General features: G+C 43.1%; 2 protein-coding genes across 2 annotated transcripts; one reads left to right on the top strand and one right to left on the bottom strand.

Annotated features, from left to right (window-relative positions):
- Positions 1–401: 401 nt before the first annotated feature.
- On the bottom strand, positions 402–6,833 carry LOC132468725 (mitochondrial coenzyme A transporter SLC25A42-like). The gene is made up of 8 exons (XM_060066499.1): positions 6,540–6,833; positions 6,100–6,211; positions 5,579–5,678; positions 4,615–4,640; positions 4,080–4,246; positions 3,182–3,298; positions 2,415–2,566; positions 402–1,839 (listed from the first exon to the last, which is right to left on the bottom strand). The coding sequence occupies exons 2-8, from the start codon at positions 6,166–6,168 to the stop codon at positions 1,511–1,513; spliced, it is 960 nt and encodes a 319-aa protein (XP_059922482.1). The 5' UTR covers positions 6,169–6,211; positions 6,540–6,833; the 3' UTR covers positions 402–1,510.
- Positions 6,834–7,024: 191 nt separating this feature from the next.
- Positions 7,025–15,252, top strand: LOC132468723 (MAU2 chromatid cohesion factor homolog). Its single transcript, XM_060066498.1, has 18 exons — positions 7,025–7,387; positions 7,723–7,806; positions 8,001–8,096; positions 8,200–8,294; positions 8,808–8,835; positions 8,992–9,147; positions 9,862–10,008; positions 10,111–10,201; positions 10,356–10,459; positions 11,277–11,354; positions 11,676–11,741; positions 11,836–11,919; positions 12,483–12,532; positions 12,789–12,866; positions 13,029–13,140; positions 13,562–13,652; positions 14,260–14,387; positions 14,533–15,252. The coding sequence occupies exons 1-18, from the start codon at positions 7,154–7,156 to the stop codon at positions 14,605–14,607; spliced, it is 1,797 nt and encodes a 598-aa protein (XP_059922481.1). The 5' UTR covers positions 7,025–7,153; the 3' UTR covers positions 14,608–15,252.
- The last annotated feature ends 219 nt before the right edge of the window (positions 15,253–15,471 follow it).

The following is a 15,471-nucleotide window of genomic DNA, read 5'->3' on the forward strand; positions in this document are numbered from 1 at the left end:
TGACTTGTCAGTGCGACAACCTGTGTGTTTATATTAAATCTATTTTTAGCACTAAACAATAAACATTGGTAAGCATATGTATTCCACATAAAGCACAATATACTGTACACAGAACCACAACCATGTCCACACAAGCGAAGCCAATAAGATGGACCAAAATCAGTGGCAGTGAATAAAGGTCAAGTTCAGGTCATAGGTGATCAATGCCCTAACTAAACTTCATAATGGTCCGTGTTCCATAGAGCTCAACGAGTTAACGGCAGCTGCTCAATGCTACCATCTACTGGCCATTTAAAAAAATGCTTTTCAAATGATATCAAAATTCTAATATTGTGTAGGCACAAATTACTAGCATTGATTGCCATTGCTCTCTCTAGTGGTTGAAATAATATACTGCGAAGAGTGATAAAACATCTTTATTATTGCAAGGAGGGATTTTTCCTTAAAACATCAGAGCATTTCAATATATATATATATATACATTTAGAATATTGCACTCATCCAAGTGGGATGACAATGAACCTATGAATAATGACTATTTCCATACACTGTAACATAAAGAGAGATAAGGGCTTTGGCAGACTACGACATGTCCCCAACATAATCTTGACAATATGAAGAAGAGGTTAGAATATAAGTAACATATTGCACATTTTCCTTTTCCCAATAATCTCTTGGCTAAACCTTTCCATTCAACCTATACTGCCTCCAGGGATAAGGGCATAGAAACTACTGAAACCCTTCCTTCAGTGCTTAACACTTGGCAGGGAAACTGCACAGGCCTGCTTGCACAATCACCCACCAACAAAACATTCCACTGTGCCCCACTGTATCAAAAGGGGGTGTAGTCTTACTAGACTACACGTCTAGATTTCCACCATTCAAAGAAATTGTTTGGCTCCTCAGTTTATAGTGTGCAACAACTTAAGCTTAAATCATGATTAGTTTGATCCATATGCTCAAATTATACAAGGCCATGTTCGTACGCACTTGTGTTTAACACAATAAAATATTAATTAAAAAAAAACAATAAATTACAAATGATGTGACTCAAACAATAAAACACACACACACACACACACACACACACACACACACACACACACACATAAAAGGAGTTAAAATAAACAAACAGGATCCATGTATGTCTTACAGGTAAAAAAGCATGGCTCTTAAAAGCAGCCTTGCTAACCATTAACATTGTGTTGCCACTCTGAATTGGTTTTCACCACACAATTGTCTCTGAAGAGCATCAACTTAAGTGTGTTTTCGCACTGTGTGATTTCCTAAGCCTTATCAGAAGCCCTATGTGCATTGCGTGAGCGCGTGTGCATGTGCAACCAACTCTGGACACCGCCCCACCCATTGGTGGACCAAAATAAGAGTGCGCATTGCCACCAGCCTGCGGTGAGCTGGCACACGTTGTTGTGCCATGCATGATGTGGCATACCTCCCGCATCACGTAACATGCGTCGGCGAGTTCAGAACTACTCTGCTGCCCCCTGCTGGTTCAGTGAGGGAAGTGCCCGGCCCGACGAAACCTGCTCAGCATGTCGTGCGCGAGGTCGAACGTGCTGAAGCTCACGCCCACGGCGATGGGGCCCTTGACCCAGTTCATGCTCAGGCCCTTGTAGAGGCCGCGGACCACGCCCTCCGTAGTGACGATGTGGCGCAGGGTGCCCAGCACGGTGCCGTAGCAGGCGCCCCCGGTGACCCCGGCCGTCTGCATGCGCCGGCGGACCACGTCCAACGGGTAGGACGCCGACTGGCCGATCATGCCCGCGCACGCCCCGAAGGCCAGCCGCTCGTGGGGGTAGGGCTGGGCACGCCTCGTCTTCTCTGAAGGGTCAGAGGGGGGGTCCATTAAGATCACAGAGCTTTGAGTTATACAGGGAACGGGCTAACCTAGCAATTGTTAGTGCTTGCCACTTGGTTCTAGGAACATCCTTACTGTACTGACAGCGATATATGGTTGATTCTCCTTCTTCTGACAAATACTTAGTGCTAACTTCTACTTATTGTACTTATTGTAAGTCGCTTTGGATAAAAACATCTGCTAAATACCCTAAATATAAATCGCAATGTGAGATACTTTATCTCTGTCAATCACCAAGAAAAGGTACGATGTTGAAATATGTTCTCATGTTGCCCGATATATATATATATATATATATATATATATATATATATATATATATATATATATATATATATATCTCTTTTGGAACAACCCTTGTTTTAGATTTTCAGTACAAATTTTGGGTTGGACAAAAAAAGGTTGGTTATTCAGGATACGATAATAAAGGGCCGACCACTGCTGTGCAACAGTAAGTTGAAGTTGCGTCACATTCTAAGACATATGGATAAGACGATTTTTTCCGAAAGATCCAGCAGGCCGTGGGCAGTGGTTGTACCCGTGTGCAGCTTCTTGAGGCTCTCGTAGGTGAAGAAGGTGATGCCTGCGTAGGGGATGACCCCCAGGATGGTGGGGATGAAGCCGCGGTAGAGCGTCCTCAGGCCCTCCTCCTGGGAGATCCGCACAAACACGTGCAGGATGTTGCTGTACCTGTTGGAGGGTTGGGGGTCAAATGCTCAGGTCAATACAGTACGATACACTCATCTATGGACGGGTTGCTGGAGACACTAAGAGGTTGATATTATATTTCATTTACGGTATCTAACCATTGTTCAGCAGGGATCGTCTCTTTGAGATTAAGCACTCTTGGCCTGCATCGCCATGGGTTATATATACCCCACATCAATGATAAAATGGACCGCATTTATACAGCGCTTTTCTAACCGGTGGCCGCTCAAAGCGCTTTACAATATCGCCTTACGTTCCCCCATTCACGCACAAGTTCACACACCCACGGCGGGTTGTCCACCACGCAAGGCGTCAGCCAGCTCGTCATGAGCAGTTAGGGGGAGGCGTCTCGCTCAGGGACACCTCGACACTAGGAGCAGCCGGGGATCAAACTAGCAACCTCCCAGTGACCAGCCAACCAGCTCGAGCTCCTTAGCCACATGCCGCCCAACAGCACAAAGTAACTCCACTCCAATAACCCCCCCCCCCCCCACCCCCCCCCCCCTTGCACATAAACTCCCAGCAGTGGTTGAGTCCCTTGGCCCAGAGAGCCCCCTGGGTATTCCGGGATGTATATTCTGGGAGGTGAATACGTACATTTCTCTGGCCGTGACGGCCATCCTGGCCCGTACCATGTCCAGCGGGTAGGTGAGCATAGTGGCGGTGGTGCCAGCCAGGGAGCCCGCAAGGAAGCGGGGGAGGGGGGGCAGGGCTCTGTGTGTGGGGGGGGGGGGGGGGGGGGGGGGGGGGGGAACAGTCAACAGATTATTATCAATGACATATGAGGTAGGAGGGAAGTATGTTTACAGGACCCCTTTGCGTTGTGTATGAGAGCATGGTGTTTGGAGGATAGACGGTAGGTGTCCACTTTGATGCACTTAAATGCATGGTTGCGTGAGTGATCTCAGTACCATTGACAGTGGCGCGTTGGTGGAGTGGGTGTGGCTGATCGGCCGGCCTGAGTCACGACTGATTTGACCGGCTGAGGCGGCACACATGCGGCGCAACCAGGCATCGAGGCACACAGGTTAAACCGGCCATTAACGCACACACACTCCAGGAAGCTCAGACACATCTGCATAGAATGACATATCTGCCTGTAACGTTCTTTTACCTCTGCATTAAACCAGTTTTCTACTTCATCTGCCTTGCCACCAACTGTGGCACAAGTAACTGCTCCGGTAAAATATGTGACTCCACTTCACCGGTCCTACTTGAACTACTAAAACCCCCAAAGACAATAGAAACAATCACAACAGCAATGTCAGTAAAGCACAAACATCCACCAACTGGAGTACGGCCATCCTTTTTAACATTCCTCGACCACCTCGACCGTCACACACACACACACACACACACACACACACACACACACACACACACACACACACACACACACACACACACACACACACACACACACACACACACACACACACACACACACACCGCCTCTATAAACATGTGGTATTAATAGGGATTTTGTGGTCCTTACTTCCCCTGGAAGCCGTAGTGGGCTCCCAGTATGCTCTTGTACTGGTCGTGGGAGCAGAACTGGATGGCGGCGTAGGGGATTACCCGCACCATGGTGGCCGAGTTCCCCCTCCAGAGGCTGAGGAAGCCGTCCTTCAGGTAGGTACAGTACAGCAGACGGAGGGCCTCCTACCAACACACACACACACACACACACACACATGAACACATACACAACCACACAGAAACAAATTAACACATACACAACCACACACATGCACCCACATGAATGAACACACACACAGGAATAAACATACACAACCACACGCACACACAACCCCACAAAAACACACACACACACACTTCTATTACAAAATGAATTGTATAGTCTTATGTAATAATGCAACTGCACAAATAAAATGCTTAGTTTGTAAATGGAAGTATACCACTAAACACTGTTCAGTGAGAGAGTGAGGCTTATGAAGGACTGACCATTGAACAACTTATCAGAATGAAATGGGAAATGTTTCACAGGGTGAAGAGAAATGAAAGCTCACCTTAGCTGAGAATCTGTTTGAGGACACTGCAACGAGAGAGAGAGAGAGAGAGAGAGAGAGAGAGAGAGAGAGAGAGAGAGAGAGAGAGAGAGAGAAATTAATTCCTTGGCAGGCTTAAAAACATCGACTAAGAAGATTAACATTTGGTAACAGGCACAACCAGACTCAAACAGATGTAGACAGATTAGGCCGACACTTAAAGGATAAGGCTCACAGAATGATCTGGTTGTTTGTGTTTCATTCTGTCAAAATACACTAAACGACCACATCCAGCAAGTTTTTCTTCCTGGTCCTGTTTACAAACTAATGACTCATATGTAATCTGTTACGTTGCTAATGCAAACAAACAGGTCAGGGAAGTCCTGTTGCCTTACAGGTCCGAACTTAACTCCTCACTCCAGTATACAGAGAAGACTTAAGAATCTTTACCAACACCTTAAACACTTTTGTCGTTGTTGGTGTCCCGATGCACTTGTTATGGTCGATGACACAGAAAATAAACACCTGTGTATGTACCATGACTCCATTGTGCTCAAGTCAAAGTTGTGCGTCACAATGGAGATGTTATAGGGAAGAGATGCGGACCCCCAGAGAAACTCTGCCTCAGCAGTGAGCTGTGCTGAACAAACTTTGCTCTGTGCTGTGCTTTGTTGCGTTTCTCTGGAGGGAGAGCGGATAGGCCTGACTCATAGCTGCCACACACGAGACAGAAAACATGTCTTAGCAATAAAATAATACCAGTCATATCTACTCACGGTTGAGGGAACAAGTAAAATTTAGAATTTGTAAAAATAAATAAAATAAAGAATAATCCATTCACATGAACAAAGAATTGTTATGCGTGTTTCAAGAAGAATAGATCTAATATAATTCCAATTCTATAAACAATGCATTTAAGGTTATTATAATGGCTACAATAGAATAATATATTTCTGATCATATTTGAGTGTTTTTTTCTTCTTGCCTTGAAAGATGATCTTGGTGCGATCCAAAGGCGCAATGGCTGTTTTGGCAACAGCCCCAGCAACAGCCCCACAGACAAGGGAGTCCAGCACAGTCCATCTCTGTAGAGATCCATTTTCAAACACGCAACACCACACAGCAAACACACGAGACACAAGAAGCATTATTACACTCACAGGCATATATTTAGGTCACATTGTCTTGCCATAAAAAGCTGAAGCCAATTTGAAAATGCAACATATTAGGACTAGACTTTATTATTAAATATGCACAAGAAAAATAAACCAAACCACAAATCAATGAGGCACCTAAAAAACAAAGCAAAACCTAAGCAGGTATGGTGCAATTAACTAATGTATGCACAATTGATTACGATTGATTTGTTGAGTACACAAAGCCTGCATGAAAAAAATAATGCAATACACGACTTTACGAAATAAAATCTTGCAAATAATTGTCCATGCAGTTCCCCCATAAGGTCTGGTTATCAGGGGATCTCCTTACACATCCTTGTCAACTCACGTTTGGTTGAGCAGAGGGCGACAGGGTCAGTACTGTGGCCTGGGCGACGGGTATTCCCGGGTGGTCCATGTGTGCGATTGTGCAATCACGTCACTCCGCAAGCAGCCAAACACTACCGAGATATAATAGAGTAGTGCACAATTGCAATGTTATGTAATTCTTAGTAAATGAACGACGATATTTGGGGCTGAACGCAACTGTAAGGTCAACTATCAGGTTGCAATAAAGAAAAAAGAAAAAAAGGATACAGGACGGTACACTTAAATTGAGTAATTTAAGATGTTAAATGTTGATAAATAATGGGGTTAGTCATTGGTAAATGTGTCCAAAATAAAATAGACTGTATAGGAAACAGCAATGTTTAGATGACCAATCTGTGATTAAAAGACGGATTTACAATCCGGTAAGAGATTATCGACACATTGCATTTATTTATTTACCTTTTTTTTCTTAAACAAATGTATACAATCGTCTGGTCGTCAACTTGTCAGTCGACATGGAGCTCGATTCCTTTGCACGCATTTGTTGTTTGCTGGAAGGCGCTGCAGTCTTGCAACGACCCAATGTTGATGTTTGGACGGAGAATGAACACGACAGCTGTCACGACGACGACAGGTGTCTATTTTAAGATTGTCTGAGCTAAGATTTTCGCATGAAGTTTCTGGTGGCTTCTGCAAAGGAGATTGTTTAGGCTATGGGAGGTTACAGTTCGTGGGCATGTATCTTCTATTTTGGACTACAATACCCAGGACGGACACTCGCTGGTGTAGTCTCGCGTGACTACTAACACGGATGGGTTGCCAGGTAGTAGATAATTTCAAGCTTTGCAATGCATGTAATTTTGTTTTATTTGTTTAGCTGTTCATTTTTATAGTTGTTCCAGGGACGAAACGTTCGACGTTTAAACACAGCTTACAAACACATTGTTTTTATTTAAAATGTACACTGTATGCAGACTTTAACAAGCCCACGGCTGCCTATACTTTTCTTCTGCGAATCTGGCACCCACGGAAGCTCTCCGTAGAGCTGAAAACTTGTTGTTGTTGTCGGGAAAATGGCGTCTAATGTAGAGGCCCCAGAACCCTGGTACCTCGCCCTGCTCGGTTTTGCTGAGCATTTCCGAACTTCGAGTCCCCCTAAAATTCGACTATGTGTTCACTGCCTGCAAGCCGTCTTCCAGTTTGAACCTCCGCAGAGGATTGAGGCCCGGACGCATCTCCAGCTCGGCTCGGTTCTCTACCATCACACGAAGAACATCGAGCTGGCCAAGGACCACCTCGAGAAAGCGGTAAGGGAGAGTGGCTTCAGGAAAGAGCAGTGTTGTAGCAGGAAAGAGGATGGGCACGGGCCCCATCTAAATGCACATTCAATGATTCAATAAGTCAATAAATACAGGATGTATCGACAGCGATTTCGTGTAAAGGTCTCAATTAATGACGTGAACGCAACCCAAAAACTCACGAGCAGCCCGGAAGTATGCGCCGCGTTGTAAATGCATTGTATCATCATTTTATGAGACCGCAAACCGTCAGGGCGATTTATATGCATATTTACATTTTATATTGCTTACTTTGTGGACAATATGACGTGACTCATTTGTTATTTTGATGCTTTGTTTTGCAGTGGTATATAGCTCAACAGGTCCCTCAGTTTGAAGATGTCAAATTTGAGGCTGCAAGTATTTTGTCCGAAATATTCTGCCAACAGGTTAGTGTACATCTCTCTGAGGAAATCTGTTTTGCAAATCTTTATTTATTCCTCACAGTAACAGTTGTGTATGTTAGTGACCGTTTATTATCTTCCTGTATGCAACATATGTCAAGAACAATTTGAGACTGACGTTGTGAAATATTTCTTGTGAATACTATGATTTGTGAGTGATTATGAACTATTTCTTCTAGAATTTGGTGGATTCCGCAAAGCCCCTCCTGCGAAAGGCTATTCAGATATCTCAACAAACTCCATACTGGCACTGCAGACTACTGTTCCAATTGGCAGTATGTACCTAAACATATGACGACTTGCAATGCACAAGTAACTCTGCACTTATTCAAAATAACATATGAGGCTCTTACACAATGAACCATGTGATTCCATCAGCAACTCCATACCCTGGAGAAGGACCTGGTGTCTGCCTGTGATCTTCTTGGGGTTGGAGCAGAGTATGCCAGAGTGGTGGGCTCAGAATACACAAGGTATGTTGATTGATTTGATGATTACAATTGTTTACCATGCTGTCCCAGCAAAGGCCCAAACAGGGCATATTACTCAGTGGTTGCTGAGGTAGTGTGTTAAGACTGTGACTGTACTTTTCACAAGGCAGACATTTTTAAATAGGCAGGAGATTGGGAAAATATCAATCTTTTGCATGCAATTACTAGCATCATCCAGATTATCCTTTCTAAGCTTTGTAGAAATGTTTGTCTAGAAGCTGGAACACGGGGCACAAGCTTTCCTTTCATTCTCTTTTATTATTTTATTGTATTTGTTTCTTTTCTTGCTCTTGGAGTCTTAGAGTTCCAATCCTTTTAGAATTTAGGGGATTTCTTAAGCCATAGAAAATGTTGTGTTTGTGGATAGTTTTAGTGATATTTTATAGAAATATACCTGCATTTATAACCACTATTTAAATCCAAGTGGGTTTTCATAGTGATTGTAATTGAATAAAACCCACTAATTTGTTATGATCTGGGATTTCTTTTCAACAGGGCATTGTTTACCTTAAGCAAAGGAATGGTAAGTGATCCGATAATATTCAAAAAGCTTCTCCAAATCCTGTATTGCTAAGTTGCAATGTTTTTCAAACAGTTGTTTACTTTTCTCTTGCAGTTATGTCATATATAAGGTGTGTGTGTGTGTGTGTGTGTGTGTCTGTGTCTGTGTGTGTTACAGCTGATGCTGATGGAGAAGAAGCTGAGTGAAGTGCACCCTCTGCTCACTCTGTGTGGGACCATCGTGGAGAACTGGCAGGGAAACCCCATCCAGAAGGAGTCTCTCAGGGTGTTCTTCCTCATCCTGCAGGTGACGCACTACCTGGACGCTGGACAGGTGAGAGATGGATTACATTTACATTAAAATTTAGGGCATTTAGCAGACGCTTGCAGTGAGGATGTTCATAGAACCAAGGGACAAGCACTTAGGTTAATCCGTTCCCCGTATACAACTAAGCTAGCTAGGATAAAAATGCTACACGATGCTAAGTACCATTTTTAATTGCAAGGACGTACAACATACAATAAGTGTGTGTACAATAAATTGCAAGATGTGCATCATTCAGAATATCTATTATATATGATCTATTTAGATTATATTTAGATTATCTATTATTATTATGTATCATACCATATAATATATCTTATTACACTGATTGGACAGAATAGGTCTCGGGTGATTAACCGAAAGTATTGTATTTGAAATTGACTCTTAATCTATTATATAATAACTAAGATATCATTTGCCTATAAGGCTGTTTGAGAGTGTGGTTATATGATATTCTGATATGATATTCTGACTGATGGACGCACACATTGGTTTGCTGCAATGTAAGTGTTGGCCAATACTGCTTATCAATACTCGCAGGCAAACGGTCCAATGCTGAGCAACGATTCAAATGAGTCACTCCTTATCTTCTCTTGTTCCTTGTGCTCTCTATCTTCTAGATTTAGTCATAGAACATAATGATTCATGATTCAACATATATTCTGTTTAATCTGATCTAATTTTCTTAAAAAAAATCGTTATTATATTTTCTAATTCTGTCAGGTGAAGAGTGTGAAGCCATGTTTGAAGCAATTGCAGCAATGCATCCAAACCATCTCTACACTCCATGATGACGAAATCCTTCCCAACAACCCAGCGGACCTCTTTCATTGGCTGCCAAAGGAGCACATGTGTGTCCTCGTGTACCTGGTAGGCCTTCGCCTCTTTCAAAAATAACAATAGATGTCTAGCATATAAAGATATTCCTTTTTATTTCCCAATGATTGATACACATCTGATCTCATTTTGCAGGTGACGGTCATGCACTCCATGCAGGCAGGCTATCTGGAAAAGGCCCAGAAGTACACAGACAAGGCTCTGATGCAGCTGGAGAAACTAAAAAGTGAGCGACGGATTTCACTGTTTCCCCTGTATTACTTCCCATGTATCAATTAGTCTTTGAGCTTCATCGAGTTTCCCTCGCTGATACCCTTTACCCACTGTGTTCATGTTACCCTCGCTGATACCCCTAACCCACTCTGTTCATGTTCTCCCAGTGCTGGACAGCAGCCCGATCCTGTCCACCTTCCAGGTCATCTTGCTGGAGCACATCATCATGTGTCGACTGGTCACCGGCCACAAGGCCACTGCCTTACAAGAGGTACATCGATGCTGTCTCATTCTTTTTTTGTTTACCAATGTTATCCCACACACACACACACACACACACCCACACACACACCAGCGCTTGATACTGGAGAGCTATCAAGGGACTTAGGGGCCACTCACACTAGGGCCGTTTGCCTGTTCCGTGCTGCAGGAAGATTCAGCACGATTCCCCCCCTCCCCCCGCTGGCCCGTGGTCACACTGCTCCCAAAGGCCGTGGCTTGGGCACGATTGCTCCTTCATACATACGTCATCACGTGTAATATGATAAATACGTCATCCCCAAGCGTCCACGCCGCCATAACAACAATGGAGAACAACAACGTGAATGCTGTCGTCGGCCCAAATTTCAAGTAAACACTCGACTTCACTATCGCACCAACGTAAACCCACTCGTGAACCGCTTGCCACCATTGTTTCAATGATTGTTGTGGGGAAGAAGGGCATGGACCTATAAAGAAAGAAGGGTCGCGCAAGGACTACGTCATCCAGCTCACGTTGCGTATCCGCGCGTCATCTCAATAGCATCTGTACTTTGGCCACGGCACACCTCTCCCAAGTGTGCCGTGGCCAAGGGGCTGTTCCGTGCTGGAATACGGATGGCGTGGTCACACTAGCCAAATGTTCTAGACTTTAGTGTGCAAATGAGCTCGGGCACGGGGCCGCGGCCCTAGTGTGAGTGGCCCCTTAGGAGCTGAGTGAGTTCTCAGGTACCTCGGACCTCATCCTGGAAGAGCAATAAGGGATGTGCTTCTGAATGATGAGCAGCATATAGCTGTTGATATTGACTTTGTGGCCCCTGTCTTTCCAGATCTCTCAAGTGTGTCAGTTGTGCCAGCAGTCTCCCCGGTTATTCACCAATCACGCGGCTCAGCTGCACACACTATTGGTTTGTACATTTTTGTTGTCACTCCACTAACTGCAATAGAAGGGTGAGCAAGGTCTGTTTCAAAGGGGCTCTTTTGTCGTCATAGTAGTGCATAAAATGTATCGCAGGCTACAATGACACCGAAGAAACTGGGCTGTGTCTTACTTGAATTGTGTTGAATAAAATTGGTAGTCTGTCTACTTTATAATTACCGTAAATTGCTCTTCATAAAACATCTTTGGATGTGTATAGCATAATATGACAGTCTATCATCCATATGCAGAGAAACAGGTTCTTACAGCCTACATTTGCTCACTCACTCTGAACATATTTGTTTGTTAGGGTCTTTACTGTATCTCGGTGAACTGTATGGACAACGCTGAGGCCCAGTTTACCACAGCTTTACAGGTGAGTGCATAGAGAAATGGGGCAGCTCTTCTCCTTGATATGCACTGCATAAACTGTGTGTAGTATGAGCCCAACATTCTGTTTTGCATTCCAGCTCACGTCACACCAGGAACTTTGGACTTTTATCGTTACTAACCTGGCCAGTGTCTACATTAGGGAGGGCAACAGACACCAGGAGGTTTGTGGAATTTATTGTTGCTTAATGGTGTGTGTGTGTGTGTGTGTGTGTGTCCAATTTATCGAATTATGTTTGCAATGTATATATTTTTTACAGTCATAGATTTGTGTACCTTTTTAAATATATAGTAATAAATAGGATTTCTCAACCCATTCACTTGCACAGCAAGACACAAACGATTCCTGTAACCAACCAGCAGAGGTCCCCGTTGAGCCGTACTTTTACAGACATGACCAAACCTGGTTGATGTATTGAGTGCAATCGACTGATCAACCTTATTACATCTCTCGATTATGTTTTATACTTTTATGTTACTATAACACAGTGTGGTATATTTAGTCTTTCCCTATTAAGCTTTTTATAAATGATCATACGTCATCACACGACTTTCCATTCCTCCCCTTTTTGTAAGCTACATTTATTTAGTTCAATAAATATTGGTATACTTTAGGCTAAAGCACCAATTAAATAATTGGCACAGATTTTTTGTCATTGATTTAACAGTTACTGAGAATAAAAGGTTTTACATCTCCTGAGATTAAAACATTCTGTTGTTCTTTCAGCTGTACAGTCTCCTTGAGAGAATCAATCCGGACCTCAACTTCCCTGTCAGGTAAAAAGAAACGTTGCATTTGACCAAAATGAGCTCTTGTTTAACTCTTCCTCAGTTTTCACAGTTTAAACACAGTAAATAAGCAATACAACAAACACATTTGTGTCATTTACCTATCGATTCCTTGAGACTTTTTGCAAGCAGTTAAATTGGAGAAGCTTCTCATGTTACAATCATCCAGAGGTAAATTAGGGGATGCATAAACCAAACATGTGATCGCCATTACCTTGAGACCGTTGTTGTCTTTTTCCTTCAGCTCCCACTGCCTCCGAGCCGCTGCCTTCTACATCAGGGGACTCCTGTCCTTCTTCCAGGGCCGCTACAACGAAGCCAAGTAGGAAGACCCCTCGCAGCATTTGCTACACAACTCACAGAACAACTTACAGAACAACTCATCAGTCCTCTTACATTGAAACCCTCCCCACCTCCATCGGTGCAAACGGAAGCTAGAAGCTGCCTTCTCATATCCATCCTTCAATGTTCTCTCTTGTGGCAGACGTTTCCTGAGAGAGACCCTGAAGATGTCTAACGCAGAGGACCTGAACAGGCTGACGGCGTGCTCTCTCGTTCTGCTCGGTCATATCTTCTACGTCCTGCAAAACCACAGAGTAAGACTGAAACACCTCACCGCCCCCGATATGGCTCCACTTCAACCTTTATCGGAGGTTGACTACTGCCTGTCAATACTTGGAATACCCCATTTTTTTCTATTTCTTCTCGGTTTGCATGATGTTTTGATTCAATATTTACTAAATTGGTACAAGAACGTTACAGATAGAAGCAGCAAAACCTGGTGGCTTGTCCAAAACTAACATCCTAATCAGTAGTTCTAGATTTGTGATAAGTTCACCTCTGGTTGAAAGTTGCTCTCCAAGAAAGTTCAAGAGATTTCTCCCAGGTAGTGCATTTGTATGAATAACCTTGGTGGATTCTAGATTTGGTTGTGGGGGAACATACAATATACATCTCACCGGTTCCTGTTCATCTGATTATATCCTGTTATAATGACACGTGTCCTCTGATCCCCAGGAGAGCAACAACATGGTGGTACCAGCCATGCAGTTGGCCAGTAAGATCCCAGACATGTCTGTCCAGTTGTGGTCTTCTGCGCTGCTCAAAGGTACATTAACGGCACATTCTGCTGGTGTGCGTGTTTAGCTGTAATTCAGTGATGTTGGACGTAATCATAATGCAGATTTAATTTGAATTGATTGAGGGTCTTTTACCTTTTTGTTTCTTTGTTTTCTGTAATGAAAGATTGAGGACAGAATAATTCCCTTTTGCCGTATTGTCAATTTTTTATGGAAAGAGTGAAAGCTACACTTGACTAAATCTAGTGGAATGTCCTTGTTCTTCTTTTGGGGATAATATTTTTTTCTAATGAAAAGAAGGCTGTATGCAATGGTTATAATCCTATAGCATGCTTCTTTTATTCTACTTGGTTGCGAAACCATTGCATTGCAAGCATAAGGGGATTTGGTTTTTTTACAGGTGAATCTTTGGCCGCTAAGAAAACGACATTGGTCGTATTCATTAAGGCTCCACCTGCTAATTCTGGATAAATGTACACTATGTTTTCGTAACTCTGTACGATGTGCATAGATTGTTGAAGATTTATTTTTGAATGGCTCAATAACTAGTGATAAACTCCATAAGCATCATGCAAAGCCACCTCGGGCATAGTTTACAGCTCTTTCTGTACGATGAGTTCAAATGTTTGCTTTCAGATTTGAACAAGGCCTTGGGAAACCCCATGGACGCCCATGAAGCGGCTCAGATGCACCAGACCTTCTCTCAGCAGCTGCTGCAAGACCACATCGCTGCCTGTAGCCTCCCTGAGCATAATCTCATCAGTGTACGTGAACCGCTTTGCTTGATGAGCTTTTTTTTTGCAAACGTATAAGCCACCACACTTTCCACTCACTTGTATGTCTACACATGTGCAGTATGTAGTCGCTAAGGTACTATAATCCCAATGTGTTTTTCCTCCTGCATTACAGTGGACAGATGGACCTCCTCCAGTACAGATCCAGGCCCAAAACGGCCCAACCACCAGCCTGGCAGGCCTGCTATGAGGAACCGTGCTGCCTTCTTTCCTGTGACACTAGCCTCACGAATCCCATTGAATGCTACCAACCGGCTGCCAGAACTCTCTTCTGTCGAGCACTGCATGGATTTAGTAGGTGTACGCATACAGTGCGAGCCTTCACTGAAGTAGCTACAACTGATAATAGTCTTGCTATTATTTAATGAAGTCCTCCATCACTGTTCCATCTGCCCTCTTTGGGGTGCTTCCTGGTTGAAGGTGAATGGCCGACATTTCATCTTGGCGTCGAGCAAGGTGCTAACTTGACGAAACAATGTGTTCTTTACCTCGGATAGCGAGAATCCTTTGCTTTAAGCCAGGTTTTGCCTTCTATGAAAACGTATAGGGTTCATGTAGAGGCGGGTAAAGCTAATTTATTTATTTGTTATTTTTATAACATGCTATTTTTGTGTTATGCTTGGAATTCACTGGTTTGTGTTGATGCAAAGGAGAGAAACCCTTGGTACAAAGTATCTTGCACAGTATTAATGTCGAAATTGATACTATATTTACTTATGTATGTGTATATATATATACATTTTTACAAATATTTTGAATTTGATGGAAATATGGTCTATGTTTAGGATGTGGAGGGAGTTCCTTGTGTGCCATTCTTTATAGGATTTCAAATAATCTCAAGCAAATGTAGGTAGTTGCTAGGAAAATACACCCATAACATAACATGCTTCCATAATATATTAATTCCATTTCATGTAATCTTTTTCTTTTTCAAATCATAGTTATCCTCAGATATTCAGAATTAAACTTTATTTTGTGGTGTATATTTATATACATGTGTATGTATGCATATATGTATATATATGTGTGTGTGTGTATGTGTGTATTTATATGT

The sequence above is a fragment of the Gadus macrocephalus genome, chromosome 12 (genome assembly GCF_031168955.1).
Source record: "Gadus macrocephalus chromosome 12, ASM3116895v1".
Taxonomy (NCBI): Eukaryota; Metazoa; Chordata; class Actinopteri; order Gadiformes; family Gadidae; genus Gadus; species Gadus macrocephalus.